General features: G+C 46.9%; 10 protein-coding genes across 10 annotated transcripts; 4 read left to right on the plus strand and 6 right to left on the minus strand.

The window, feature by feature from the left end:
• Nucleotides 1–563: 563 nt before the first annotated feature.
• On the plus strand, nucleotides 564–2,446 carry V8C40DRAFT_285106 (GMC family oxidoreductase; the record flags this gene model as incomplete). Its single annotated transcript, XM_083222290.1, has 3 exons — nucleotides 564–606; nucleotides 658–1,371; nucleotides 1,424–2,446. 3 exons carry the CDS (start codon nucleotides 564–566, stop codon nucleotides 2,371–2,373), a joined length of 1,707 nt encoding a protein of 568 aa, XP_083075971.1. The 3' UTR covers nucleotides 2,374–2,446.
• A 2,433-nt stretch (nucleotides 2,447–4,879) lies between these two features.
• On the plus strand, nucleotides 4,880–6,454 carry V8C40DRAFT_285108 (cytochrome P450; the record flags this gene model as incomplete). The annotated part of the gene is made up of 1 exon (XM_083222291.1): nucleotides 4,880–6,454. One exon carries the CDS (start codon nucleotides 4,880–4,882, stop codon nucleotides 6,452–6,454), a length of 1,575 nt encoding a protein of 524 aa, XP_083075972.1.
• A 762-nt stretch (nucleotides 6,455–7,216) lies between these two features.
• V8C40DRAFT_285109 (MFS transporter) lies at nucleotides 7,217–8,740 on the minus strand (the record flags this gene model as incomplete). Its single annotated transcript, XM_083222292.1, has 1 exon — nucleotides 7,217–8,740. One exon carries the CDS (start codon nucleotides 8,738–8,740, stop codon nucleotides 7,217–7,219), a length of 1,524 nt encoding a protein of 507 aa, XP_083075973.1.
• Nucleotides 8,741–9,494: 754 nt separating this feature from the next.
• Nucleotides 9,495–11,380, minus strand: V8C40DRAFT_273156 (fungal specific transcription factor domain-containing protein; the record flags this gene model as incomplete). Its single annotated transcript, XM_083220444.1, has 4 exons — nucleotides 9,495–10,059; nucleotides 10,131–10,466; nucleotides 10,524–11,279; nucleotides 11,361–11,380. The coding sequence occupies 4 exons, from the start codon at nucleotides 11,378–11,380 to the stop codon at nucleotides 9,495–9,497; spliced, it is 1,677 nt and encodes a 558-aa protein (XP_083075974.1).
• A 690-nt stretch (nucleotides 11,381–12,070) lies between these two features.
• V8C40DRAFT_285111 (MFS transporter) lies at nucleotides 12,071–13,852 on the minus strand (the record flags this gene model as incomplete). Its single annotated transcript, XM_083222293.1, has 2 exons — nucleotides 12,071–13,624; nucleotides 13,685–13,852. The coding sequence occupies 2 exons, from the start codon at nucleotides 13,850–13,852 to the stop codon at nucleotides 12,071–12,073; spliced, it is 1,722 nt and encodes a 573-aa protein (XP_083075975.1).
• Nucleotides 13,853–14,769: 917 nt separating this feature from the next.
• Nucleotides 14,770–17,948, minus strand: V8C40DRAFT_285112 (transcription factor domain-containing protein; the record flags this gene model as incomplete). The annotated part of the gene is made up of 6 exons (XM_083222294.1): nucleotides 14,770–15,268; nucleotides 15,327–15,742; nucleotides 15,827–16,874; nucleotides 16,993–17,262; nucleotides 17,313–17,729; nucleotides 17,804–17,948. 6 exons carry the CDS (start codon nucleotides 17,946–17,948, stop codon nucleotides 15,033–15,035), a joined length of 2,532 nt encoding a protein of 843 aa, XP_083075976.1. The 3' UTR covers nucleotides 14,770–15,032.
• Nucleotides 17,949–18,250: 302 nt separating this feature from the next.
• Nucleotides 18,251–19,555, plus strand: V8C40DRAFT_236846 (SDR family NAD(P)-dependent oxidoreductase). The gene is made up of 3 exons (XM_083214128.1): nucleotides 18,251–18,416; nucleotides 18,486–18,968; nucleotides 19,076–19,555. The coding sequence occupies exons 1-3, from the start codon at nucleotides 18,362–18,364 to the stop codon at nucleotides 19,369–19,371; spliced, it is 834 nt and encodes a 277-aa protein (XP_083075977.1). The 5' UTR covers nucleotides 18,251–18,361; the 3' UTR covers nucleotides 19,372–19,555.
• V8C40DRAFT_273160 (amidase signature domain-containing protein) lies at nucleotides 19,510–21,212 on the minus strand (the record flags this gene model as incomplete). Its single annotated transcript, XM_083220445.1, has 3 exons — nucleotides 19,510–20,447; nucleotides 20,506–21,128; nucleotides 21,184–21,212. The coding sequence occupies 3 exons, from the start codon at nucleotides 21,210–21,212 to the stop codon at nucleotides 19,510–19,512; spliced, it is 1,590 nt and encodes a 529-aa protein (XP_083075978.1).
• Nucleotides 21,213–21,577: 365 nt separating this feature from the next.
• On the plus strand, nucleotides 21,578–23,125 carry V8C40DRAFT_236849 (alkene reductase). The gene has a single exon (XM_083214129.1). The coding sequence runs from the start codon at nucleotides 21,730–21,732 to the stop codon at nucleotides 22,948–22,950; it is 1,221 nt and encodes a 406-aa protein (XP_083075979.1). The 5' UTR covers nucleotides 21,578–21,729; the 3' UTR covers nucleotides 22,951–23,125.
• Nucleotides 23,085–25,065, minus strand: V8C40DRAFT_236853 (transmembrane amino acid transporter protein-domain-containing protein). The gene is made up of 4 exons (XM_083214130.1): nucleotides 24,967–25,065; nucleotides 24,559–24,910; nucleotides 24,059–24,488; nucleotides 23,085–23,990 (listed from the first exon to the last, which is right to left on the minus strand). Exons 2-4 carry the CDS (start codon nucleotides 24,743–24,745, stop codon nucleotides 23,195–23,197), a joined length of 1,413 nt encoding a protein of 470 aa, XP_083075980.1. The 5' UTR covers nucleotides 24,746–24,910; nucleotides 24,967–25,065; the 3' UTR covers nucleotides 23,085–23,194.
• Between the last annotated feature and the right edge of the window lie 254 nt (nucleotides 25,066–25,319).

Here is a 25,319-nt window from a genome sequence, read left to right on the forward strand (position 1 = left end):
GCGGACATAGGTAAGCTTATTATTGAAAAGAAAGAGGGAGCATACACCAATTCTCCTATTCGTTAATAGGCTAATCACCAGTTAGGTTCTCGCCTACATTCTGAAAGCCTAGCAACGATACACGCCTGGTCTAGATTTCGAGTCAGCGTCAATTTCAAATATTGGATCAATATGATAAAGCTTATTAAACACTAGCAGGCCTCTTCTTCTTGGCAAGAAAAGTGTCGAGACACGTCGCTCACGGATGGCGGTCTCGGCAATTCAAAGTGCCCAACTAGTCTGTACAGTGGAACTATAGTACGATTCTGTGGAATCCGATCTGACTAGAATCTAAACCCTATGGAATCGAGTGCAAGCCCCATGGAATCGAATCCAAGCCCTGTGGAATCAGAGTATGGTCCGCGTTATTTTTAGACGCCGAATCCATCATCCAGTGAATGTTAAATAGCAGGAATTCTTGCAAAGTATAATCCGCTGCAGCATCTGGTCTTCAATAAACTCTTGACGTCAACAACTTTTCTTCGCGTCCATCAGTAGCATTAACAACGAATCACTTGAGCAAAATGTCTGAGGCCGACACACGTTACGATTTCATTGTCGTGGGCAGTAAGTTGTCTCTAGATTGTTATAGGCCTATCCCTTGCTGATCATCGCCAGGTGGCCCAGCGGGATGCGCTACGGCGAACGGTCTGTCCCGTTCACCCAAAAAGCCATCCGTACTCCTTATTGAGGCTGGAGATGACCATACACAAGCCCATCTCCGCGTCGATGGGCAGCGATGGACTACATTCACCCAGCCATCTATGAACACGGGCTATAAGACGGCCCAGCAGCTCAATTGCAACAACCGAGTTATAGCTTATGACCGTGGGCGTGGCTTAGGAGGTTCAAGTACGATAAACTTTGGAGTGTGGACTACGGGACCTCGGGATGACTTTGATGAATGGGCCAAACTGGTTGATGATCCCGCCTTTGCCTGGGATAGCATGCAGAACCGGTTCAAGGAGTTAGAGACGTTCCATTACGATGTTCCAACTGGAACGGATCCATTGAGTGTATCATCTCAGACAAACAACCATGGATCTGCTGGGCCACTTCACGTTGGCTACGCCTCTGAGTGGGAACGGGATATCCAACCCTTATTGCAGACATTTAAGAAAATTGGGTATCCGGTCAACCCGGACCATAATTCAGGAGATCCCTTGGGGATGTCAGTACTGATAAATTCAGCTCATAGCGGCCTTCGCTCCGTGGCTGCAGATCTGTTGCAGCCCAAGCCAGATAACTTAACCATTGTCACAGGATCAGCCGTCCAACGCATAATTCTCGACGGGAAAAAAGCAGTCGGTGTTGAGTCAAATGGAAAACATTGTATGTGCAACTACACAACGTCATACATGGACGGATACTGACAATTAGTTAGACTTTGCCACGCACGAAGTTATTCTCTGTGCAGGCGCCCTGGACTCTCCCAAAATTCTCCTACATTCTGGTATTGGGCCCGCGGATCAGCTTTTCAAATATGACATCCCCGTGATTCACGATGTCCCAGCTGTTGGACAGGGTCTTCGCGACCACGCATTTCTGAATTTAGTTGTTAAGCGAAACGAGTCGGATAATGACCGCCGCTCCTTTTATGGCAGCCAAGAAGCAATGGATGCCGCTCAAGAGCAATGGAATCAAAACAGAACGGGCCCATGGTCTGTATACGGATGCGAGAACCTGATTGGCTTTTTTAAGTCAGACTCTGTCAGCTCGTCGACGGAATTCCAAAATCTGCCTCCCTCGCAGAAAGAATTTCTTCTTCGAGAAACTGTCCCGCACTATGAGCTCCTAACTCACTTCCCGATCCACTACTTCATACCAGGATTTGCGCCAGAAAACCTGAGCTACGACACTCTTTCAATATTTCTGCTAAATGAGCAAAGTCATGGAGAGGTGACCTTACAGTCAGCCGATCCCAACGTGCCGCTCAAATTTGATCCCAATTTCCTTTCTCACCCCTTCGACGAACGAGTGTGCATTGAAGCACTACGGGCTGGCATGGAGGTGATTCGACATCCGTTATTTGCCAAAGATAGCGAAGCCGACATTATTGTGCCGAAAGTGGCTACCTCTGATGATGGTTTGCTCCAATTCTGGAGAGAAAACATGACCTCAGCTTGGCATATGGTTGGCACTGCTAAGATGGGGCGGCTTGGCGACAGAGATGCTGTGGTTGATGCCAACTTCAAGGTTTTGGGTATTTCATCGTTGCGAGTAGCAGATAACAGTGTTCTGCCGATTCTCCCGAATGCTCACACTCAGAGCTCCGCCTATGTTACAGGAATGACGTGTGCGGATAAGTTGATCGCGGAGTACCAATTGGCTTAGCTGTACCTATAACCGCGGCGCAATTTCATCACTGAAAGCCGAGAGTACTTTGAGAGTTTAAAGCGACAGATCCGTATCTATGAAGATATATTTGTATTTCGAAACCAATATCATCTCCTTTAAAATGGAACACCAGTGATTCATGTTGGCCATCAGTGTCCCTAGTGTTTCGCCGTATTCCTGATAGAACACGACGCGGTATCACCCTACAGCCCGCTGTATTCATTATTCGCCAATTATCACGCATGCGGCCACAAGTAACCAGCTGCGGTGTTGTAATCTCTCATAATCAGTAGCCTTTGTGCCAATGTGTCTCCGAGTTATTACATGGGTGCATCGTTTTACAGCTGTGGCCGAGTGGCCGTACTCGTGATTATCCACACCACATTAGTACCTAGTTATTGATTAGAATCGCGTTTCCTTATCCTTCTGCTTGGCTGGTTGTTGACCTTCACTAACTACAGGCCCGTAATCACTATGTCTCGTTCGACGACAACGTCACGACCCTACGCTAAGAATATACTTAGGCTGTATACTGCCATCATTAGTTCCCTTAACATAAATTCTATAGCCCACCTGTTGGATTCCAAAAGACGAGCAACGTGGGCCGGGCTAAAACTAGCATATTTGGGGCCGTCAAGCGGCCCTAGCGATACTAGCGAGACCAGTGATGATGGCGTTGGGTTAAAAGGGCAAACAGCACTTTGCATACATGTAACTTCCGCCAGTGATGGCTGCTATTATTTGTCAGCAACACCAATCACTGTTTGGGCGCCTTGATATTCCTATCAAATGAATCCCGTCGTTCCCACGAGTAGCTTGAGTATAGACTAACCAGAATCCCCTAGTGTACGTATACGGTAAGCTTACACTTACTCCTCGGAAAATGCCTACTATAACACCGCCACCACTACTTATGCTGTATTCTTCACAAAGTCTCCGAATAGCATAGTTCTAAACTAAAATTCGAATAGATCTAATGTTTAACGTCATCCCTTAGGCCATTTCGTAAGCGAGCTAAGCAAATTTCACAGAAAGCTCATTGGTAAAGAGTTATGAATTTACAGACTGTGCTGGGCTTTAAGCAAAAATACTCAGTGGACAACCAGCACGTAGAAAACACTAGTCGTTGTCCAATGTGCCACTATTGGGAAGTGATGCGTAACCAATATTGACAGATCTAAGCCTGAACTCATTCCTCGCAGCGTCAAACTTTATAATTGCTTCGGTCGTTTTCATCATCTTGAAGATCAGGATCCCCCTTGGTTTATTTTACGATCGTTCGTCGCAGCAATGAAAATCAGCCTGTTTATGATTTAAGTAGCAGCCCTAAGAGAAATAATACATCATTTTGCCACATCCGTACGCCAAATTAGTAGTTAATTTTGTTCAATGTACCGTCCTAGTTTCTCAGCCCAGGCTCTCGCTGCGAGATGAGCCACACTCTGTGTCTGATGTCCTTCTTTTGCCCTCCTAGTCATACTACCTCTGTCTTTGTGCCTTCGTCCCTGTCCTTGTTTTCTCTATATCGCATTCACAATTACAACGCAGATAGAGGCAAGCGACGTTCATGGGGCTGTATGAGAACCTGGGGGATCAATCTGTCAGAAGCGGAATGTTCCGCCACTCTGAATGAAAGAGATCTGCTAGTGTCACTAGAGGAGGGCAACATAGGTATCTATTCAATCAACTTTGAAGCCCTTTTTTTGTTGAAAAAAAAAAAAAAAAAAAAAAAAAAAAAAAAAAAAAAAACACTTCACAAGCTGAATTCATCATTGTAGGCTGTTTTCTCCCGTCTTATTAGCTCAGTGAGCATAGTACAACCCAGAATATCGTATATCACGACATTGAACAGATAAAATGGAAATTGTAGATGTTTAGCGTTGCTGCGACTGTAGAGCGATTCACTGTGGCTATACCCATAAAGAGCGATGAGATTATAGCGCTGGCGTAAACGAATCATATGGCGGTTTATGAATTACGCAAGTGTCCCAGCTCTCATTGTTCAAAAGCATTCTGGGAATCTTGGCCTAGGAGAGTATGCTCAATGAATCAGGTCTTGGTCATCGCTGTGGAATCATTTGCCCATTTATGGATGCTGCGTCTAACCTAGAGAATTAATCGAGTACCAGCCAACTGTAGAAGAGGCTAGTTCGTAAGCTAACCGATACGTAACGCGCGCAAGATCAGTTAGTTCGTGGTTGTTCTTACGGACCCACGCGGTAAGATCCGACAAGTTGTAGCGTTTTGATCTAGCTCTCTGGGCAAGCAAAGAGAAAGAGCGTATCCCCCTCTTTTTGTTTTTAAGTTGATAAGTGTATTTAATGGTTCAGAGATTGGCTATCATCTCTTCTGTGTATATCTCGGGTCTATTGATAAATTGGGCAACGACCCCCAGCGAGTTCTCTCTGTAATACCCATCCAATATGTTGTACGCATAGTCTGTGACTGTTTGGGGAGCAATCATAACCTATCTCAACCTCCAACTACTGAACAATCTATCGACATGGTGTCTTCTGTTACCACTGCATTAGCAGTGATAGTTCTTGCTTTCGCCACATATCTCCTGAAGCGTTCCAACAAGACCGTCATACCCCCAGGAACCCGCAGTCCGCCTGGGCCGGCCGGCAAACCCATTATTGGTAGCATGCTCGACATACCGCCTGTTCATTCGTGGTTCAAGTTCAAAGAACTAACAGACCAATATGGACCCATTACTAAGATCACCATCGCTGGTCAAGACCACGTCCTTCTGGGCACTGAGCAAGTCGCCAACGATCTGCTCCGAGAGCGTGGCAGCATCTATAGCGACCGACCGACGTTTCACGCTGCCAACATAATGACCAGAGGCTTGATCCCTCTCTTGTTGCGCTATGGTGATGTGTGGCGCACTCAACGCAGTTTCTTTCACCATGTCATGTCCACAAAGGCGGCAGCTGGTTATGCTTCAGAGCTCGAAATAGAGGCTACTCGAATGGCGCGTGACCTCATAAGGGACCCCTCTGATTATGAAAACTTCTTCGAGCGTTATAGTGGTGGCATCATTCTCCGTCTTGCGTTTGGTGTTCGTATTGAAAGCGGCCGAGACCCTAGATGCCAGAGCTCGCTCAAGGCAGTACATGACCTAGAACGTGTGGCTTCGCCGGCACAATATTTGGTTGACTTGCTTCCTGCGATGAAGTTTCTACCAGAATTTCTGGCACCATGGAAGACTGAGCTCAAGAATCTTCGAAATGAACACGAGAGGTTCTTCCGCAGCATGCTGGATGGTGCGAAAAGAGACAACAGTGGTGGCAAAGGCATCAAATCTTGGGCCAACGTTTGGCTGAGTAACACGGGTCAGTGGAGCCTGGACGACCTGACTGCAGCACACATGTTTGGTGGTCTCCTTGAAGCAGGCAGTGGTACTTCCGGTTCAACCCTCATGTCGTTTTGCTTACTCATGACGCGTACGGGGCAGCTGGAAATTTTACAACAGGAATTGGATAGAGTTGTGGGCACAGGAAGAGTGCCAACTATCGCCGACTTACCACAACTTCCCACTGTGCGTGCGTTTGCCAAAGAGGTGCTACGCTTTTACCCCGTCACCGCTGGCGGAGCGCCTCACATGCTCACCAAGGACGACGTCTACAAAGGTTTCTTCTTCAAGGCTGGCACCTTTTTCCACGCGAATCAGTGGGCGATTCACCGCGATCCGGAGCAATACCCCGACCCAGAGAGCTTCAACCCACAACGGTGGCTCGACCCCAAATATCCAACCTACAGGGAACCATTGACTCAGTACCCGAACCTCGTAAACTACACTTGCTTCGGGTCCGGTCGTCGAATTTGTCCTGGACAGCATGTAGCCGAGCTGAGTGTCTTTCTTGGCATTGCCATGATAGCATGGGGCTGCAATATCTCAAAAGCAAAGGATGACGCTGGCCAAGACATCACGCCTCCGTTTTATGACTTCAACATAGGCTTCAATGTCCAGCCAAACAAGTTTCCGTTCAAGTTGGAGCCAAGGTCTAAACAGAGGATAGATGTGTTGGAGAGGGCTTATGAAAATTCATTAGAGGCTGACCCGTTACTGGTCTAGTAATTGAATGTATCTTCACAGCTATCTAAATGTAACAGCTATTATTTATATGAGAGAAAGGATATCGGAAAGAGTTTGGAAAATAAATGCAGTTTATACCCGAATTGAATCAGCACGGATGTTGAAGAGCTGTTTCAGCTGCTGAGGCCTCGGTAGGCTCGCCCACTATGTACCGATAGGGAAATGTCGTGCTCTGCATAGCTGCAGGATTCCAATCTTTTCACAAAAATCTTCTACAGATTCTATTTTCTCTAATTAGCGTCGAGTTGTTGGAGCCTGTCAAATGTCGGGTTAACGAATGGGGAGATAGCCAATGCCCCTTTCCTTCTGTTTTACAGGCCAATGAATGGGTTCAGCTATTCTTTTCATACCTCGTAATTCATTACTTTCGTATTACACTGTTAGATGTTCGGACAAGTGAGTCAAAGTTGATCGGTCTGCAGGGTTATGCAAGAAGAATACATTACAAAGAGATTAAAAATATACATACCCGAAATACTGGGGAACACCACTGCAAATATGAAAAACTCTTATGTTGTCTAAAGTATAGTAACAAGATATTGAAGAAATATGAGATATGTAGTTATACAAGATGTTTTTTTTTTTTTTTTTGGAACTCCGGAGTATAATATTCTAATTGTGACAGCGACGGTGACGTTTGTAGATGAATGTAAATTCCCTGTAGTAGTATCCGTAATCTTTTTAAATCCTCCATTAAATGCCCAATCCTGCAACAACGTGTTCAATAAGAGTTCCGATTCCTCATTCACTGCCACTTGTTTCAGGATCAGATTTCGCTTGCATCCGTGCTCCTAGATTTGCTGCTTCTTGCGCGTACTTGCATTTCAGTCTCAATGTCTGGCCAAACTTGAGCATAACAAATGGGAACGGTAAGCATGCAAGCGTCAGGAAAGCAGGTATTGTGCTTGCCCAGTGTATGCCTAGATTATCATACATCTGGTCTGTGAACAGCGGGAATGCCACGCCAAAAAATGCCCTAAGCATCGCGGAAGCCCCAAGTACCGATGCTGCATATATGGTGTATGAGTCAATCAAGTAGTTAAGGCAGGATAGAAAGACCAGAACGCAACCGAAACCAAATGGAGCAGAAAGTGTAATGCTAACGGCCCAGTGTATACTTGGCGAATTAGTCCACGCAAAAGCGAATAGGCCGACGGGTAAAGCAACGGCACCAACAGCTCCTTGGGGTAACCTGGACTCGGGTGTTGCCGACTGGCCAAGTTTCTTATATCGGATGTCATCGATGATGGCATATATAAGTCCAATTATCATGCCACAGATAAGGCCTAAAAATGCCAAACCTCCTAGGCCTTCACTCCAACCCCGGCCGCGTTGGTAGACAATTGGCAACGCAGGCATAAACATGTAGATTGTCCCGTATATTATCGCCAGATAAGTGGCGGCAATTAACACGATTGGCTCGCGAAAAAGAAGAGTCCAGGGTCGCAATAGAGCTTTGCGAAAGAGTTCAGACGATGCCACTGTGCCATGCTGCTGCTGCATGACGCTTCTGTATGACTTGCCCGTTTCTTTAGCAAGACGCGCTGCTCTTTCACGTAAAATCACTGGTCCATATGTTTCCGGGACAAGAATTGAACCGGCAATCCAGACGATGCCAATGAAGATGCTGCACACGCCTTGCACCCATCTCCAACCGACATTCATAGAAATAAAGCCACCTATGATAGGACCTAGAACAGGCCCCATGAATGGCGCTGCGCAGAAAAAGATCATTGCCAGCCCCCGTTGTGCCGCCGGAAACATATCCGCAATGACTCCGCCTGAGTTGGTCAATGGTGATGCGCCAATCATTCCCGTAAGGAACCTGAAGACTAAGAGCTGGGTCATGGATCTTGCCCCAGCTGTAGCAGCCACAAAAGCTACCACGCAGGTATGCGTAGTGATGAAGAGAATCCTCCTGCCATACAGCTCCGAAAGGGGTGCCCACAAGGCCGGCCCAATAGCAAAACCGAGAACATATAGAGAAATCCCGAGGGCAAAAAGTTCTGAGCTGCAATGAACTTGTTCAACTATTTCGTTTGCCGAGCCAGAGTAGGCGGAGGACGTGAGCGTAATCGCAAATACTGAGGCGGTCACAATGAATATGAGGACCCATTTCTTGGTAGATGAGAAGTTCATGGGGTTTCCCGGGTCACCATTGCGGAACTCAACAATAAACGGATCAGAAGATGTGCCCGCTCCATCGTAGATAGTTGCTGTTGTGGGATTTTCTTTGCTTGGTTGTTCAAAGCCTAGCATTGTCATGGTTGCTTTGGTCGGGTCTATTATTTCGAGGGTTGCAACAAGATTCTGAGAGGAGAATCACCCACATGACAATGGGTTCATGCAAATGATAATGGCTGCATATGCACATGGAAGCATGGAAGCAACTGCATGCATGAAAATGGATGCAGGATATATATAAGAAATCCTGCAAAGGCGGTTCCCCCCGTAGTCCCAGGTTTCAGTGCCTTGATTCAATGCTACTCTTTGAGCTCGGGAGCGTTCCGAGTATTACTTGTGGATTACCGGAAGCTCTTTTGATTGGCCATTCTCTCTACACCCTCATCAGCATCTCCCTGTTTACGTAGGAATAGCAGGGAATTTGGGCTCGTACATGCTTCCCGCTTTCAAAGAAGAATTACTGTTTTGTAGTCTGCTTGGTCATAGCGGAGACTTTTTTCACGCATCTACTCCGTATCACGCAACCCTTTCATGGTTTAAGCCCACATCATGATAACTCATGAAGCCCAAGCTTAAATCCGTTCGCCGATGACAGATAAGCATGTGCCAAACACTCGCTTGTTCATCTCCTATTGATTGAAGGTTCTAGAAAATCCAATCCCACACATGCGGCCCTCTGACATTCATCAATTGCGACGCAGATATCGCCTTGCTGGGTTCCGAAGTGTTCCATTTTTTTGCTAAACGCCAAATATTACCCTGCTGTCATCGCAGTCGCAGTTGAGATGCTTAAATAATAATTCTAAAGCAAATCTATAAAGTGAAAAAATAAGAATTAACTGGCTGGAAATGAATTAAACCAAGTTTCATCGGGGTCATCAAAGAGAAAGTTATCGTTGTGGAACCCAAATTCTAGAAATGTGTCATGGAATTGCGTATCCGATAGCTCTTCCATAAATCCAGTGTGCTCTGGAGGATGGCGCATATGTGAGGCTTTCCTCGCCAAGGATTGGAACAGTGCTGTATACTGTGGTATATACTGACTGAGATGCTCATGCTTCTTGAAAACTGAGAGAGTTTGTTGCCAGCTGTCTGATACTGCCTCTGTGAAAAGGCTCGTAGATTGCATCGCTGCTAGTAGAATGGTTCCCGCCACATGGAGGTAGAAAATTCGAGACCACCAAGGTATACTGCAGGCAGATTCATTGGCGTTACAATTTTTGTCGAGTAATGCTACCATCCTTTGGGCGTTCAAAATGCATTGAAAGGCGCCGTATTGTATCATATGGCCCATGTAAGATGACTCGAACTGAACATCAGCAGCGACAGGCGCATTATTCTGCATGAAGCAGCAACGAGCAACCATCGGTCTGAACAACAGGATTCGAGCATGCAATAGCCTAGAGGTGTCAAAAAGTATGAGCTATGTGAGGAGAACATGACAGACGAAAAGCGTTCATGTACAGCTTACCGAAGTTGGAGGCTAAGCCTCTTCATTTTCGTTTCATTATCATCGCATTCTTCGGATGATATCCCTTTCAACCTGACTTTTTCCCATTGGTTCAAGCAAGCCTCATGTTGCAGGACTGAGTTACAATAGGATTCCTTCTTTTGACCAGACCCGTGGGGGCCGAACCTATCAGCCAGGCCACCACCAACAGGAGTTTGTGCCATAACACTATGATGAACAATTTCATGCAGTTCCAGTGTTTGAATCAAATCATCACGAAAGGGCGGACTCCTGCGAGCGGTATGTTGACTAACTAAGGACATCATCGCCGTGCGACCCTGCACCCACGAGACTGACCTTGAACGCCCAAATTAGAAACATGCGAGAGGGTTGAGTAGAATGAGTTTTACCTACATGTCGGCAAATACACAGCAGTTCCATAGATGCTGCCGCCAATGAGCCTGGTCATTCGATATGCTAGCCTCTGAAGCTTTAGTAGGGAGATGAATACCAAGGCTCTGGGCAATTCGTATTGCCGATCCAACTGCCATCCATGCTTGATGTGAATTGTTCGTACACTGAAGATATCGGCTCATTAGTAAGAGGCACTCCACAATCTCTAACGATGGTGGCTCCCATAGAACAGATTCGGGGCGGAGTAGGTTCCAAGCTCTCTCAAAATAGGTGCTCGCAACCTCGTTCCTCTCTGCAGCTGCGATAGATTCCTGAACCTGAACAGCGAAAGCGAAGACGATATTCAAGGTGGCAATAAAAACTCGCTCATCCATCTCTAGATCTGTCCCCTCAAATAGCATTTCATATAACCGACACAATCGCTTCTCATCGACAAAGTAATCCACAGGGTGTATGTACCGCCAGAATATACTCAGTAACTGATCTGCCTGTCGACGCGGTGGTAGGACCTTATCTGCATGCCCATCACCCGATCGTCGACTAGATAATCGCAATTCGAATAAAGGAGCATCTGACATAGGCATCGCAATGGATGATCCACTAGAAACTCCCCCATACTTGGCATCAATAGCAGCTTTTACCTCTCCAGCGAATGTTCCAGGACTACCGCTGTATCCAATTCCAGGAATTGACTGTATAGGCTCTTGGTGTAAGACACTAGAGACAGGCTTATAAATGCACTCATTCCTTTTTTTTCTTGCAATTGCTACAAGCTAAGCCGAGGTCGGCATCTGCACACGCGTTGGGCTAGGTAGACATGAGGAAGACAAGACATACCTGGGCGCATTCCGTCGCATTTCACTTTTCTAGAGCGACACAATTCACATGCATTGCCATTCCCTATCTTGAGCTTTTTCTTGGATGGCACGTCTGGCCCCGGAGATTCCGAATATGTGTCCATGGGTTTCGGATGCGTTCCTACGCCGAGGCCAATAGGAGATAATTGGATAGGAAGTCAATGCTATGACCGGTGCAAATGAATGAGGTCTTTGGTCATTAAATCCGATTACACGAAGAAGATAGGAAGAATTGGGTGTATATCGAAATGGAAGGATGATATCGGCAAGTTGGAGTGCGCAGGAAATGCCCAAGTGGCAACATTACCTGGTAGAAGGCGATAGCCAATTACATGTCGTTCCGACAGTCCACCTTTATCAGCTGTAGCTCGGAACATGTTCCGACACTCAGTAATCAACAACTTAGAATAAGATCTTGGGCACAATCTTACACAACACAGCAGAGCACAGTGACTATCATCGAACATAAATATGTAATACAACATTAAGCATTCTATTTTTAGTCTAAGTGAGTAGTTTCATCCATCATCCAAAAAATCTATTAAAGCCCAATCCGAAGAAAGTCTTACAACTCTCCTTTCGTTTTGTATTGTTCTGTTTATTAAGTAGACCATCCTGTCGTTTGAGGACGCCTTTTTTGGGTAACTATTAGGCATTAACCTGCTAAGAACTGACTTGAATCCATCTGTTCTAGCTCTGAGCAAACTTTGATCTGGCACGGAGCCTCTTGCCAAAGATATAAATGGCCGTTGTACCGAAAAGTCCCATTACACTGAGTCCAGCGAGAACCGTCACGCCCTTGTCAACGCCCAAGTTGATGAAGAGAGGCCTTGCAAAGACAACAGCACCACCAGCAATGCCAGATCTCCAAATACTGTTGCTAGCGAATAGAGAGGCGGCATATTTAGGGTAAGACAGCGGGATATAGATGAATAGAGATTGCATCGTCCAGAAGTGACCAAAGCAGAAAATACCCACTCCAATAAGAGGCACCGCCCAATGAATGCTAGGATTGGCTGTCCATGCGAAGATGAATAGACCGATGGGCAGCAAAAAGGATCCAATAATGGCCGGAACAAGTCGGTGCTCCTGTTCTCTAAAGCCACGTTTAATGTTATCGGGAACCATATAGAACTGGAGGTACGCAAAATAGGCGGCAAGCCCGATAATGACGCCGACAAGACAAGACAAGAAGGTAAGACCAGTCTGTCCAAGATTGAATCCATACATGACTGGAAAGACGAGAGGGAAAACCTCAAAAAATGTATAAAACACGCCGTAGAAGTAACCTGTATAAAGGTTGACGAAGAAAATGGATGGATCTTTCAGCATAATCTCCATGGGCTTGACCAAGGCATCAAAGAGGACTGCAGATGTGCTCATATGGCGCTGATCGATCTCGCTCTGCGACTGAAGTCTCGAGTCGCCGGTCAGATTGCGAAGTCGGCGTGCACGTCTCAACAGGATGGTGGGCGCCGAGGTTTCGGGCATGAAAAGCAGCAGGAAAACAAGCGCAAGTGAAGACATCCACACAATTTCCCACATTGGCCATCTCCAACCTTTGGCTTGCGCTGCGAAGCCTCCAATCACGGGTCCGATTGCAGGGCCAGCCCACGCAGAGAACACCCACCAAGAAAGGCCAAAGGGGATGTACATGAGAGAAAACATGTCGCCGACTGTGGCACCGCCATTGGCCAAAGCTGGGCTGCCGAAAAAGCCAAGCCAAAATCGCAAGGTCAAAAGTCCACCAAAGCTATCAACGACCGCCTCCGGGAATGATAAAACCCAGTAAACAATATACGTCAAGTAGTAAATATGGTTCCGTCCGATGCTCGGGATTTCAGATAAAGGCGAGAAAAGAAGGTCGCCTATGCCATATGCAAGGACATAGAGCCCAAGACCGAGGGTAGAAGCGACAGGACTGACATGAAACTCACGCTGGATTCCCTCCTCGGCGGTAGCATAGATGGGTCCAGCGCAGTACACTGTCCATGTGTAGAAGCAGAGAACAAACAGAACGAAGTAGCGCTTGAGTCGAGACCAATTCTGAGGATTGGCTGGGTCATCTGTGGTATACCAATCGACAAGTACAATGCCGTCTGTAGTCTTCTGGGGACTAATCACAATAGATTTGGTACGTTGCAATGCGAGTTCCCTTTCGGCTTCTAGTCGCTCGTTGCTGTATGGGGCGGTATGAACACTGGTAGTCGTTCTTGTTCGTCCGAGATGCTCTACATCATCACCCTCATTACCAATTGATTCAGAGCTTTCGGAATTTGCCCCTTCTCCAGATTCAGACAGCACTGCGTCCAAATTTCGAAGCTCATCACGTTTGTCGCTTGGATTCAGCTGGGTGATGTATTCATTGGGTAACTTAAAGCCCTCTTCCTCTTCTGGGTATTTGAGGATTCTGTTTCGCGTAATCAGGCGAAGTAGCTGCCCTATGGGCGCTTCTCTGATAAGATCTCGCATCTTAGTTACCAAATCGGGAATGAAACGCGGCAAAAGTGATCGAGTCAATAAAGAAAGTGCCTGCAGCTGCTGGCAAGCCGAGCAAGAGAACCAATAAGAGTTGAAAGGATTCCGTAGGTATGTATAATTGTGGGATGGTGATTGTATTAGAAGTTTTCTTTGTTTGTTGTGATTTATATGAAGTACGGTGTGAATTGCGTTTTTGTGTGACAAACAAAATGGACTGGAGAGTCTCGATACTAAATACTCCAATGCTTGCCATCGTAGCCTGTAACAGAGTGATTCTGGTATACAGAAAATGGAAACTGCCCTGTGTCTTACAAAGGAAGATTACTGTGCAATTATTATCAAGCCCAACTCCTCGGCCTTCTTTGTTCTGTCTTCGCTAATTACAAAGCAGCATGCTAACCCAGAAAAGTAATTTGCTGATGTTTTGATTTCCTGGTTCCAGCAGATTTCAGGTCGTGAGCCAATCGCAAACGCTCCTAGAAACTTTAATCCAGAGGCCACCACGCTATTCGCCCGGCCATGTATTATGATATCAGCCCAGATTTGTGACTCTTGAGCTGAGAAATTCGATTGCGCTGCCAGGCACGGAACATGTGGTGATGCGGAAGCTATGCCCGAATTTGATAGTCCCGATCTAGATCTTCCCTTATTCAGCATATTCGATTTCAGGTTAGTGAGATTTTCTGTCGAGATGCCATTCGCTCTACTTTGCCTATAACGGACATACGATCCGCACTTTGCGTGCCTGCCAGCAGTTCCTTGCATCTTCTTGTGTACCTTTTTCCAATTACGCCCTGACATCGGCACATCCGGATGTTAGCTAACGAGACAGTTGCCGAGATTGCGGCAGAACTCGATGCCATCTACGCGGTAGATGCGTAGCAAATGGGTTGTAATGCCAGCCGGCACACGTATTTTGCGGCATGTGTGATTTAAGCTTACCTTGGGCATTGAGCCATACCCAGTTTTCCAATCTCCACGAGTAGCCTTGGATTATATAATTTACGCCCATTTTCTTATTCTCTGTCTATTATGCCAGAAAAAGAGAAGAGATTGGAAACAGCTGCGATACTTGATTCACTAGTGTGACGAATTATGACAATTATGACCGCTGGCGTACTCATGCGGTTCAGGGCAGTCCTACGGTCAACCAGGCAAAGCCTGGATCCATTCACCCGGCCTGTAACGTATCTGCGTATTTCTGCAAGCCCTGGCCAATAATATTGATAAATGGCCATTGCACATTGTGCATAAAGAGGCGTGCCCACAGCCTTGAGACTGCCAGGCCAAGTGTATGAGGCCGCGAGATGTCGATGTCTAGGCCGATATCCGCCTTGTCAATGTCCAAGTAAGATATTGCTTCTTGTACAATGGCGTTGACCCAGCGGAGGATACGGTTCTCATTTTCTTTCCCACATCAATCTCAGTCAAGATGTTACGTCAATATGAAGAAGGGGTAGCTTACCCGTCAATGATTGAGTATCATGTGGTTGAGATAATGAACATAACCATTTACTCAAAAAGACCGCGCATTCGAGACTGGATAGGCAATGGCGGACACTCCAGAAGAATGCTTGACTACGTGCAACACTATCGATTCCAAGCCGAACGGGGATGCTCAGCGCATGTGTAGAGTATATCAAGGCGGGGATCAAGAAACGGCTCCGCGATGGGGATGGTGCTTTTGAGATGCCAGCGGCAATGAGCAACGGGTTCCGGGTCTCCAGGGCTCGGTGAGGGCCTAAATTCATGCATGCACGAATATAGGCAAGGCCAAGGAGAGCACTGGATGTGAACGGAATTGGTCCATTCTCGTTTGATGGATCGAGGCTGGATTCCGGTGCCTGTTTCCAGACCAGAGTCCAAGACCGAAGCGCCCGCCTGTACATGGCATAAGTACTTTATTACACGCGTGATCTTGGAGGGTATAACATTAAACGAGAAAATTTCACCAGTTATACTTACTCAATCTTGTTCAATTCCTCATCTGGCAAAGCCGTCGAGTAATCCAATGCAGAGAGGGAAAGCTCCCGTATCAGATGTATTCTTTGAAGCAGCCCATGGAGAAGTATGTAATTACCAAGCGGTGCAGGCGTGGGGTTAATGTGGGCGTTGCTCCCTGAATTTGTAAGAAGGCGGGACAAGGCATCTTGGTAATGAAGCTGCTCTGCCTTTACATCGCGCCGTGCAGCTTGCCACTGAGCAGCAGTTTGAGCATTCCATTCTCTTGTCGAGCAGGGCAAGCGCAGGTAAATCTCATTACTTCGTAGTGCCGGGTAGACGTTATATGCGATGCTGTGCACATGGATGAATGTGAATGAGACAAGCTTTGTTCTTCGAACAGACTCTTGCTCTGACCATTCAGTCCACGATAAATTTGCAGGGTCTGAATCATTGTTAACGGTTTCTCGTAACCCCACCTCTCTAAGGCAGTGAACAAGTAAACTCTGGAGGTTCAGTGCTTCATGTAGCAGCTCTGAATCTTCCCAAGTGGCATAGCCCATCAGGATCAATATGCAGCGGATTGTATCCATTTCTTTGTAAGGTGTAGAATTCGGATGCTCCGAATTTGAAGACACCACAGTTGAAAAATAAGGGCGAGAAGGCTGCTGAATGAGTCGACTGCCCATGTTCAGAGGTGATAACATTGATTCTGCCCTTTGGCTGACCGCTATTTCCCTTTGGGATAGATTTGCTAAAACAATTGCTTTCGAAGTGCGGAAGAGAGTTCTTGAGTTTCGGTGCTCAAAACAATACTGAGCACCTGTAGCGCACAGGGCTAATATAAGTTCAATAGGGCAATTGCCCGGTCGGAAAGTTGGAGCATGAAGGAACTGAAGATGAGAATGGAATCCTCCAAAGAAAGATTTGATATATCTAGTGAGAGTATGTCTAGACGGCAAGACGAAATCTGGGATAATGTCATGATACTTTTCCAGAGAGGCATTGAAACGTGCTCGAATATCGGAGTCCACCCTCAAGGAGTATGTCTTGAAGTTGGAATCATGAGGATCTGCAAAGCAACAAATATCAGTCTCGGCCTCGTGAAAACTGACCACGCATCAGAAAGCGACAGAATTAAAGAGAGAAAGAGTGGAGGCGGTCGTTAATGTAGCGATTAGGAGTTTTACCTGTATCTGATATAGAGGTCAAAGGGTGGTCGCCTTGTGGTACTGAAGGTGGCCATGAGCCAAAAGGAGAACCAGGGCAGGATTCATCGTTCGTCGAGCGTGGATTATTTGATTCCCTCTTGTCATGGCCTTCAGCGTCAACCCCATTGGTATTGACCTCATGCGTGAAGTCGGGTGGTGTCCACTCTGCCGGAAGTCCTATGCTATCAAGGAAGCTAGCAAATTCCTGAAAATGGTGACCATCGTCATTGAAGAAAGTGAAAGTCGCCTCTTTTGAGATAGTTAGTCTTATTGTCGCTTGACTGCAAAATGGCTCTTACCTGGACTCAAAGGCGTATCTCCATCATGTCGAGGCATAGACTGCCCATATTGTTGATCAGCCACTGCCCCATCGGACACGGAATGAACTGGCCTCGTGGTTCGTGATAATGTGCCCAGCGCGTCATCGGAAAAGTTCTGGTAAATTGTCTCAGTCCGCTCCCGCTGGGGCCATTGGGACCCAATACCGTCATTAGAGTTAGGTGCAGTCCAATTCGATACAGGAGCGCCGGCTACACTTCGTGCCTCTGTAAGTGATTGCGCAACAGCATCACCCGTCGAATCTTCGTAATCAGCAGATTCTTGTACCCCTTGGTGAGAGCTGCTGTGTCCATGAGAAAGCCGCTCATGTCGAGTGAGCAGGTCACGGCGTGCGAAAGCGTTACCACATTGACAGATATATGGCTTATCCTTGGTGTCTGAAGGAGGAAGTCAGCTACGAGGGTATACAGAGCAGTGAAGTCAACATTGAAACGGGAGTAAAATTCCTTACGAGTGCGAATATGGCGCTGTAGGTGTTCAGCGCGCTTGAAACTCCGTGTGCAATATACACAGAGATTCCTTTTTGCTGTGGGTGGGCGGTGGCCATGGACTCGTCGACCCTCGTTGGAGTCGTGACTGGAGTCTGGAGATGGCATTATGGGATGCTTTGTGGAGAATCATGGAGAAGCATGGAGAGGGGTTTAGCGACTCTCCAATTGCAGGAATGTGAAACCTGAGAATGAACTTCGTCCTCTGGCTTGCGCCTTGGAGCTACCCGATCCGCGGTGGAGGCAAATGAGCCTTAGGCTCATACTCTACTAGCCTTAGGCGGCTACTTGAGATAATCTGCAACCTGAGTTGGAGACAGTCGGCACATGCACAGTGCGGCACTTGCAGATTACTGTCGTTTTCGAATAAGAAGTATGGCTTGCCTATCTCTTGTATGCTAAATGAATAGAATGGTTACAGATAGAATGAAAGCCCGTTTTACGCAGCTCACCTCATCATCTTCTCGGCCGAAGTAGTCCATTGCCTAAGATAAAGTTTTGCAACCCTATTCTCAGTGACCATGGATGTTGGGCGATTTCCAGGGGTGGCGGTAATTACAGGCGCTGGCGGCCATGGTAAGCCCCTCCCACCTTTGACAATGAAGCAATGGATCCTAGCAATTGACAAGACGGTCCTCGTCCCAGGAATTGGGGCCGCAACGGCCCAGGCTTTCGCGACAGCAGGCTGTACGAAGATAGCCATTACCGATATTAACGAGGCTGGGCTTCTAGAAACACAGGAGAGCATTAATCGTGTGCATCCTGGGGTTAGGCTCTTCGCCAGGGCCGGTGACATTGCTGATGAAGCCTTCGTTGAATCATTCATGGACAATGTCTTGCAGGAGTTTGGCCGCATCGACTATGCTGTGAACTGCGCCGGAATACTTAGCTCCCCTCTTCGTTCTACCGAACTTTCCCTCGAAGAATTTGATCGGATTAATCAGGTCAATTATAGAGGCTGCTGGCTAAGCTCGAGGGCACAACTGAAGCGCATGGTTAAGCAAGAGCCGATGCATATGGTGGAGCAGAATCCGTATAAACCAGCCTCCATTTCGAACCGGTCATCTGAAAGAGGAGCGATTGTCAATGTTGCAAGTCAGCTTGGTATTGTCGGGCGCCACGCTGCACGTGAGTTTTCCTGTGTCTAATCATCCTCGATCTTGTCTTGTTCTTGCTCTCTTCCCTCATCACCTTCTGTATTATCCAGAGCTGACGAATCGGTTTATTATTTCTAGCGGCATATTGCGCTTCTAAATCGGCTGTGATTGGCATGACTCGTTGTGACGCCATCGACTATTCAGCAGATGGAATCCGAGTCAACTGCATTTGTCCTGGAGTCATACAAACCCCAATGACGACTCATAGCGAGGAGGTTAAGCAGCGCCTTCAGCCAGCTATTGAGATGGCACCTATGAAGCGGATGGGGCAGCCGGAAGAAGTAGCAGATGCAATCTTATTCCTTTGCTCAAGGCAAGCATCTTTTATTCAAGGTCATGCGTTGGTCGTTGATGGTGGCTATGTTATTATCTGAGTGTTCTTGTGGAGGCCTACAGGGGCAGGGGTGAGGGGATACCAACGGGATACTCTTTTGTAATAGTGACCGATAAATTTTCATGGTCTTAGTAGCAATATTGGCAAGATATTATACTAATGTATAGCATCATCTACTCTAGTTCAAAACCTCTTGCTTCCAATCGAATGCCCTCTCCCATGCATATCCAGCACGAAGGACTTTATCTTCCTTCCAAAGTCCACCAACAATCTGCATGCCAACTGGCAGCTTTAGATGAGGTTCATCATTCGATGGCGCGAAGCCAACAGGAATGGTCATGGCTGGGTGCCCAGTGACGTTGAACACCGCAGTATTTATGGTGATACCCATGCTAGGTTTGAGAGCTTCCATCGGTGATCCCTTCTCGCCATGTCTGGGTGCCACAATAGGCGCTGTGGGCATGACCAGCACATCATATTGGTCAAATACTTTCTGATACGCATCTCGAAGCTGTCGTCCCTGGTTGGTCGCTTTGCCATAAAGACCCGGAAAACGGTCGGCAAGATATAGGCCATTGATGATGACATTCTTCGTGGCTGCAAATCCCCTTCTGAAGCTCTCAGTAGTCCAGGGGAGCCGACATTGCTCCAGTTCAGTAAGATACAAGCCTCTCCTCCCGTGTTGACGTCCAAGAAGATTTTGCGATCCCGCAATTCGCTGTTGGATCGTCCAAAGTCCTGGGCCGCGTAGGTGATCAGGTATCGACACCTCATAAACTGTCGCACCAAGGCTCTTAAACTTGTAAGCTGCTTCAAGGACTACTTGCCTGACTCTTCGGTCTACGATAGGGTGGCTGAAACCTTCCGTAAGGATGCCGATCTTAAAACCGTCCAATGAGCCATGCTGTGCTTGCATGGACGCAGCATAGGTTGTTGAGCCGTGTGCCGGCGCACCCAAAGATCGATCATCAATTCCGTCATATCCGCTTATTGAGTCAAGGCAAAGTGCTACATCAAGCACGGTCTTAGCAATAGGGCCAGCGTGATCATTGATTGCATCGCCACTGCTAATGCCTGTGTACGGTACTAATCCATGCGTCGGCTTGAAGCCAACACCTGCGACTCTGTATTAGACAACTCAATCGGCGAAATTTGGTAGCCTTTGAATACTCACATCCACAGAAAGCCGAAGGAATTCGGATGCTACCACCTTGATCGGTCCCGATCGCAATGTCTGCAAGGCCGCCACCGACGATTGCAGCGCCTCCGGACGTGCTTCCTCCAGCTGAGTATCCAATGGCAAAGGGATTATGAACCGTACCCTGGGCGCTTGTAAATGAAGATGTTGAATGGCACATGTTTTCGCAGGTAGTTGTTCCAACCACATTTGCGCCAGCATCAAGCACTCTCGTGACAACGGTTGCGTCCGTAGTGGGTGTCCAAGGTGGGAAAATATCAGTCCCATATAGCTGAGGGATGTCAGCGACTGCAACGACGTCTTTGAGACAGACAGTTTTGCCGCTTAGAAAGCCAGGTTCAGTGGTGCCTCGTATACGAAATCTGTATGCCCAGGCGTGTCCGAAAACTTGCTCTTCTTTAGATGGGCGATGTATATCTTCCCTTGGATAAAGGAGCCTATCTGGAATAGGTTGATAGTCTGGTAGTTGTTGGATCTCCTCTGCACAGTCATGAACAGCTGCAAGCAGCGCGTGGAAATCATTCTCTTCTTCCTGGTCACAAGAGACACCAATTTGATCTAAGACTATCTGGACATCTTGCTTCTGAACTGGATTGTCCCTTGTGCTAGTCAGATCAGGTATGGTCGGAGCTTTGTAAGATATGTTCTACTTACTGAGAGATAGCTGTGAAAAGGACTGACATACTGGCTCTGCGTTTAGGCCAACCGATACAGGTATCCACGGAGATAAAGAAGCTATAGGCAAGATCACAATTATGTGTGTAAGACCGTCATATACAGCAATCCCATAACCATCGACGACGCAAGGTTGGAGGGGAACCCTGCAAGGTAGAATTAAATAGCACAACTTTATTACTTACATCTACCTCTCTTTCTTTGTCACGCCGATATCGCGTTTACTTGCCCTCTCAGAGGTCGGAGACCGTTGGACCTAGGGCAACCAATCACACTCGTCTCCAACAGTTGGAGATGCGACTCCAATAAAACCCCAAAGACGATGGCTTCAGCTTAGTAAACTGGAAGATATAATTTGAAATAAGAGGATCTTGTACAAACACATCGTGATTTGAAATCAACGAGTATTATTAATGATTAAATCTTAATACTTTCTTGAGATGATGAAGGGTTTTTGTGACTTCTAAAGTTTATCGTACTGTAAAGATAGAGATATAAAGCACCAATGCGGTCATCCTGTCATTTATGTTCCCTCTGGATTCATATCAAAATAAAGAAAAAAATATCTTTTGCTTTCTAATTATCTCAATTTTTTTTGCTATCATGGCTGAATCAAAGCTTTTCGAGCCTCTGAGGGTCGGCAACTCTATCCTTGATCATCGGATCGTAATGGCGCCTCTTACTCGGTTTCGTGCGGACACCGACCATGTCCAATTACCCCAAGCCCTGGAATATTATTCACAGCGCGCTTCGGTCCCGGGCACTTTAATTATAACAGAAGCAACGCTGATATCCGAAGCTCACAGTGGCTTCCCCAACGCCCCTGGGCTGTGGACGGATGCCCAGATTAAGAGTTGGAAGATCATCACTGATGCTGTGCACGATAGAAGATGCACTATCTTCTGCCAGCTCATCGCACCCGGCCGCGCCGCAGTTTTGAATCCTTCAGATGGAGGAGCTCGCCAACTCTTAAGCTCGAGTGCAACTCCAATGACAGAGGAAGAAGGCTGCGATGTACCCCAGGAGATGACCCACGAGCAGATTGCATCTTGCATTTCTGATTTCACGCAAGCGGCAAAAAATGCTATCCTGGCTGGATTTGATGGTATTGAGATTCATGGTGCCAACGGATACCTCGTTGACCAATTCCTTCAAGACAATTGCAACAAGAGAAGCGATCGTTGGGGCGGCAGCATTGAGAATCGAGCAAGATTCGCACTCGAAATTACGTCTGCAATTATGGAAGCAATTGGCGCGGAAAGAGTTGGATTTCGGATCAGTCCGTTCAGTCAGTTCCAAGGAATGAGGATGGCTGACCCAATTCCGCAATTCTCTTTTCTTGCCGAGAATTTGAAGCGATATCAATTGGCATATCTACACATTATTGAATCGCGCGTTAATAATAACGTGGACATTGACTGTACGGATAGCATCAAATTCTTATTGAATATTTGGGGTAATACATCCCCGATATTTGTGGCTGGTGGCTATACTCCAGAGAATGCGCGTCAGGCCGTCGACGGAGAGTACAGGGATTACGACGTTGCCGTTGTTTTTGGTCGGCATTTCCTCGCAAACCCAGATCTCCCCTATAGAATCAAGGAAGGCCAGCCATTGAACAAGTACGATCGCGCGAGCTTCTACACTCCGCTTCTTCCAGAAGGCTACATTGATTATCCTTTCAGCCCCGGCTTCATTGCTGGCAAGGCTCTTAGTGCTGGAGGCACTTCTCTGACCTTGACATAATAGACATTTCAACTGAACCATACGGCAATTTCTTTCAGGTATCAGTAGTATTAAAAGTCATGTACAACCTAATACACTTTGTTGCCCAGTAAGCGGCTTTTTGAGAATGGCATACAAGGACAGAGATATAGACACATCATGAATTCAGTCGTTATTTAGTGAGACTTTGGCCAATGAGAGTAAATGACCAAATAGTGTTTATTTAATTGCCTAAAGCAATCATATAAATAATAAATATCTTCCTTCAGGAAGAGTTGCTATTGTCAGCACATGAAAAAGCAGAGCCAATTATTCCATCAGCATACGCATTGATTATCTCTTGGATGACACCGTAGGTAGCTCCTACTGTCATCAAAGCGCCGACGAGGATGAGAAAAGCATTCCACGTCCAAGCGGCTGTCTTCAAATATCCTCCTGCTCTCCAATCGCGATGATCGTGTAGCCACAGGTAGGCTGGTAAAGATATTGCCAAAGGCGCAAAACATAAACTTCCTGCAAGGGCGAGTATGTAATTGAAGATGGGGATTCCTGACGCGACAACAAAACTGACGGCTGAGACACCAGCAGTAATCGAAAACCAGGTAGCCCAGTGGATAACGCTGTTGAGCTGCAAATGGGGAGAGTTTCTCAGTACGCGTACAAAGAGATATTTGGAACCAATGTGAACATATAGGCAGGCGCTGACACAGAGCCCAATGATTCCCACGCCGTAAGCCACCTTCTTGATGACAGGCCCAGCACTACCAAGCGATGGGGAGGCAATCCACTGTCCACACCACCGGTACATGACAAGAGAGAAAGCAAGGTAAGAAGTGGTGACAATGGTCATGGAGAGGTAGACAGCCTTTGGATAATCTTTTGGCTTCTTCATCTCGGAGATAACTGGGAGGAAAGCAGACGTCGCGGCGCTGGAGCAGAAGATTGTCGCTGCCGCTGTGACGCCTGCAACAAAGGTAGGGGAGCCAATTGCATGAAATCCCAGGTCAAAGTCCCCTGTTTGTGGAGCAGCTGTAGGGCGATCAAGTCTTGTAACACCGATACTGTGGGATGTCATCAGCTTCCGTTGAGTCTGAAATGTTTGGGCGCATTTTCCCCGTTTTGAACTTACACCACTATCAGGACAGCAACAAAGGCGGACCCAAATCCTAACCAGGCAAGCCAGGCCATCTTTTCAAATTTTCTGACACTCGCAAGTGCTGCCACGATGACAGTAGCAACAAAAGTAAACCACTGTGTGCAGATTGCGTGATCAGATAGAGCATTGAGGCCCTCAGACACACCCAAAATCCCAGAGGCCGCGCAAATAATGTAAGCCAGCAGAAACAAGATGCTCACAATCTCTCGTAGCCAAGGTCCGCCAACCAGCTGCGCCATGTCCGCGATTGAGTGACAACGAGGGTGAGAGTTCCGAAAGTTGCCTTGAATGATGGCGCAATAGGTATTAAGCATCGTCCAAGCGACAACGTTGATTGCCCCAGGTAACGCGCCCAGGACAAACATGCAAGACGGAATAGAAAGTACCCCGGTAGCGAAGATGTCTGGAAAACGCACTCTCAGTAAAGCTTTCCCAGGAGGGCTATGAAGTACGGAGAAAATGGTGACTCTTACATTTAAGGAAGATTACTGACGCATGAGGCCAAGTTACGGTCCGAAAATCGACAGCGCCCTCTTCTCTCCTAAAAACTTCAAAATCGCTTTCATCGGCCTGTTTCGACCAATCGGTGCCCTCCTCTTCGTTTTCAAGGGACGTTTCAATACGGTCAACCTCATAGCTCGTCTCGAGTGCCTTGACCATGGCTAACGTAATGGAAATACCGCAGTAGAATTGAAGAATCTTCACGCTGAGGAGTTTTGGTCTGCGATTTGGATCTGGGAGTTGAAAGCCAGGAGGGTGAATTACACCCAAATGTGTTCAAGGGCTAGTGTAAAAAAGAATCTAGCATTTGAAGATGAAGGGAATCTTTCCAGCAGCACAATTAGTCCTGGGGTTCTTCTGAGTTATATCATCCATCATACTTGTATTCAACATAGATAACGATATCTACCAGTTAGACCCAGCATGAACCTGGGGTAATGTGGGCCGATTAGCATGAAGATCTATGAGTCTCCACAGACTCCTGCGGTGAATGTTATCTGTTCAAACTATTCCAGACCGTCTTCGGTTTTGTTATTCCCATTTAATTCCCTTCGCCTGATAATGTCCTATCATTAGCATCAGCCATTTGTTGGATTGATAACACTACTCCAACCCGTTGGAGATGATGGAGAGCATGGAGCTGTTGGAGTGACTGGAGACCAGCTGATATCTGTATGTTGATCACTAACCATAATACTGATAACCAGAAATACGCCGATATGCAAGGAGGGGC

This window comes from Trichoderma camerunense (assembly GCF_050948025.1).
Source record: "Trichoderma camerunense strain CBS 138272 chromosome Unknown V8C40scaffold_4, whole genome shotgun sequence".
Lineage (NCBI taxonomy): Eukaryota > Fungi > Ascomycota > Sordariomycetes > Hypocreales > Hypocreaceae > Trichoderma > Trichoderma camerunense.

Coding starts and splice junctions, on each gene's coding strand:
- V8C40DRAFT_236846 (XM_083214128.1), top strand. CDS start 18,362: ATGGATGTTGGGCGATTTCCAGGGGTGGCGGTAATTACAGGCGCTGGC. Junction 18,417..18,485: donor TACAGGCGCTGGCGGCCATG/GTAAGCCCCTCC, acceptor TCCTCGTCCCAG/GAATTGGGGCCGCAACGGCC. Junction 18,969..19,075: donor TGTCGGGCGCCACGCTGCAC/GTGAGTTTTCCT, acceptor TATTATTTCTAG/CGGCATATTGCGCTTCTAAA.
- V8C40DRAFT_236849 (XM_083214129.1), top strand. CDS start 21,730: ATGTTCCCTCTGGATTCATATCAAAATAAAGAAAAAAATATCTTTTGC.
- V8C40DRAFT_236853 (XM_083214130.1), bottom strand. CDS start 24,745: ATGGTCAAGGCACTCGAGACGAGCTATGAGGTTGACCGTATTGAAACG. Junction 24,489..24,558: donor GTCAGTAATCTTCCTTAAAT/GTAAGAGTCACC, acceptor TGCGTTTTCCAG/ACATCTTCGCTACCGGGGTA. Junction 23,991..24,058: donor GTTGCTGTCCTGATAGTGGT/GTAAGTTCAAAA, acceptor GACATCCCACAG/TATCGGTGTTACAAGACTTG.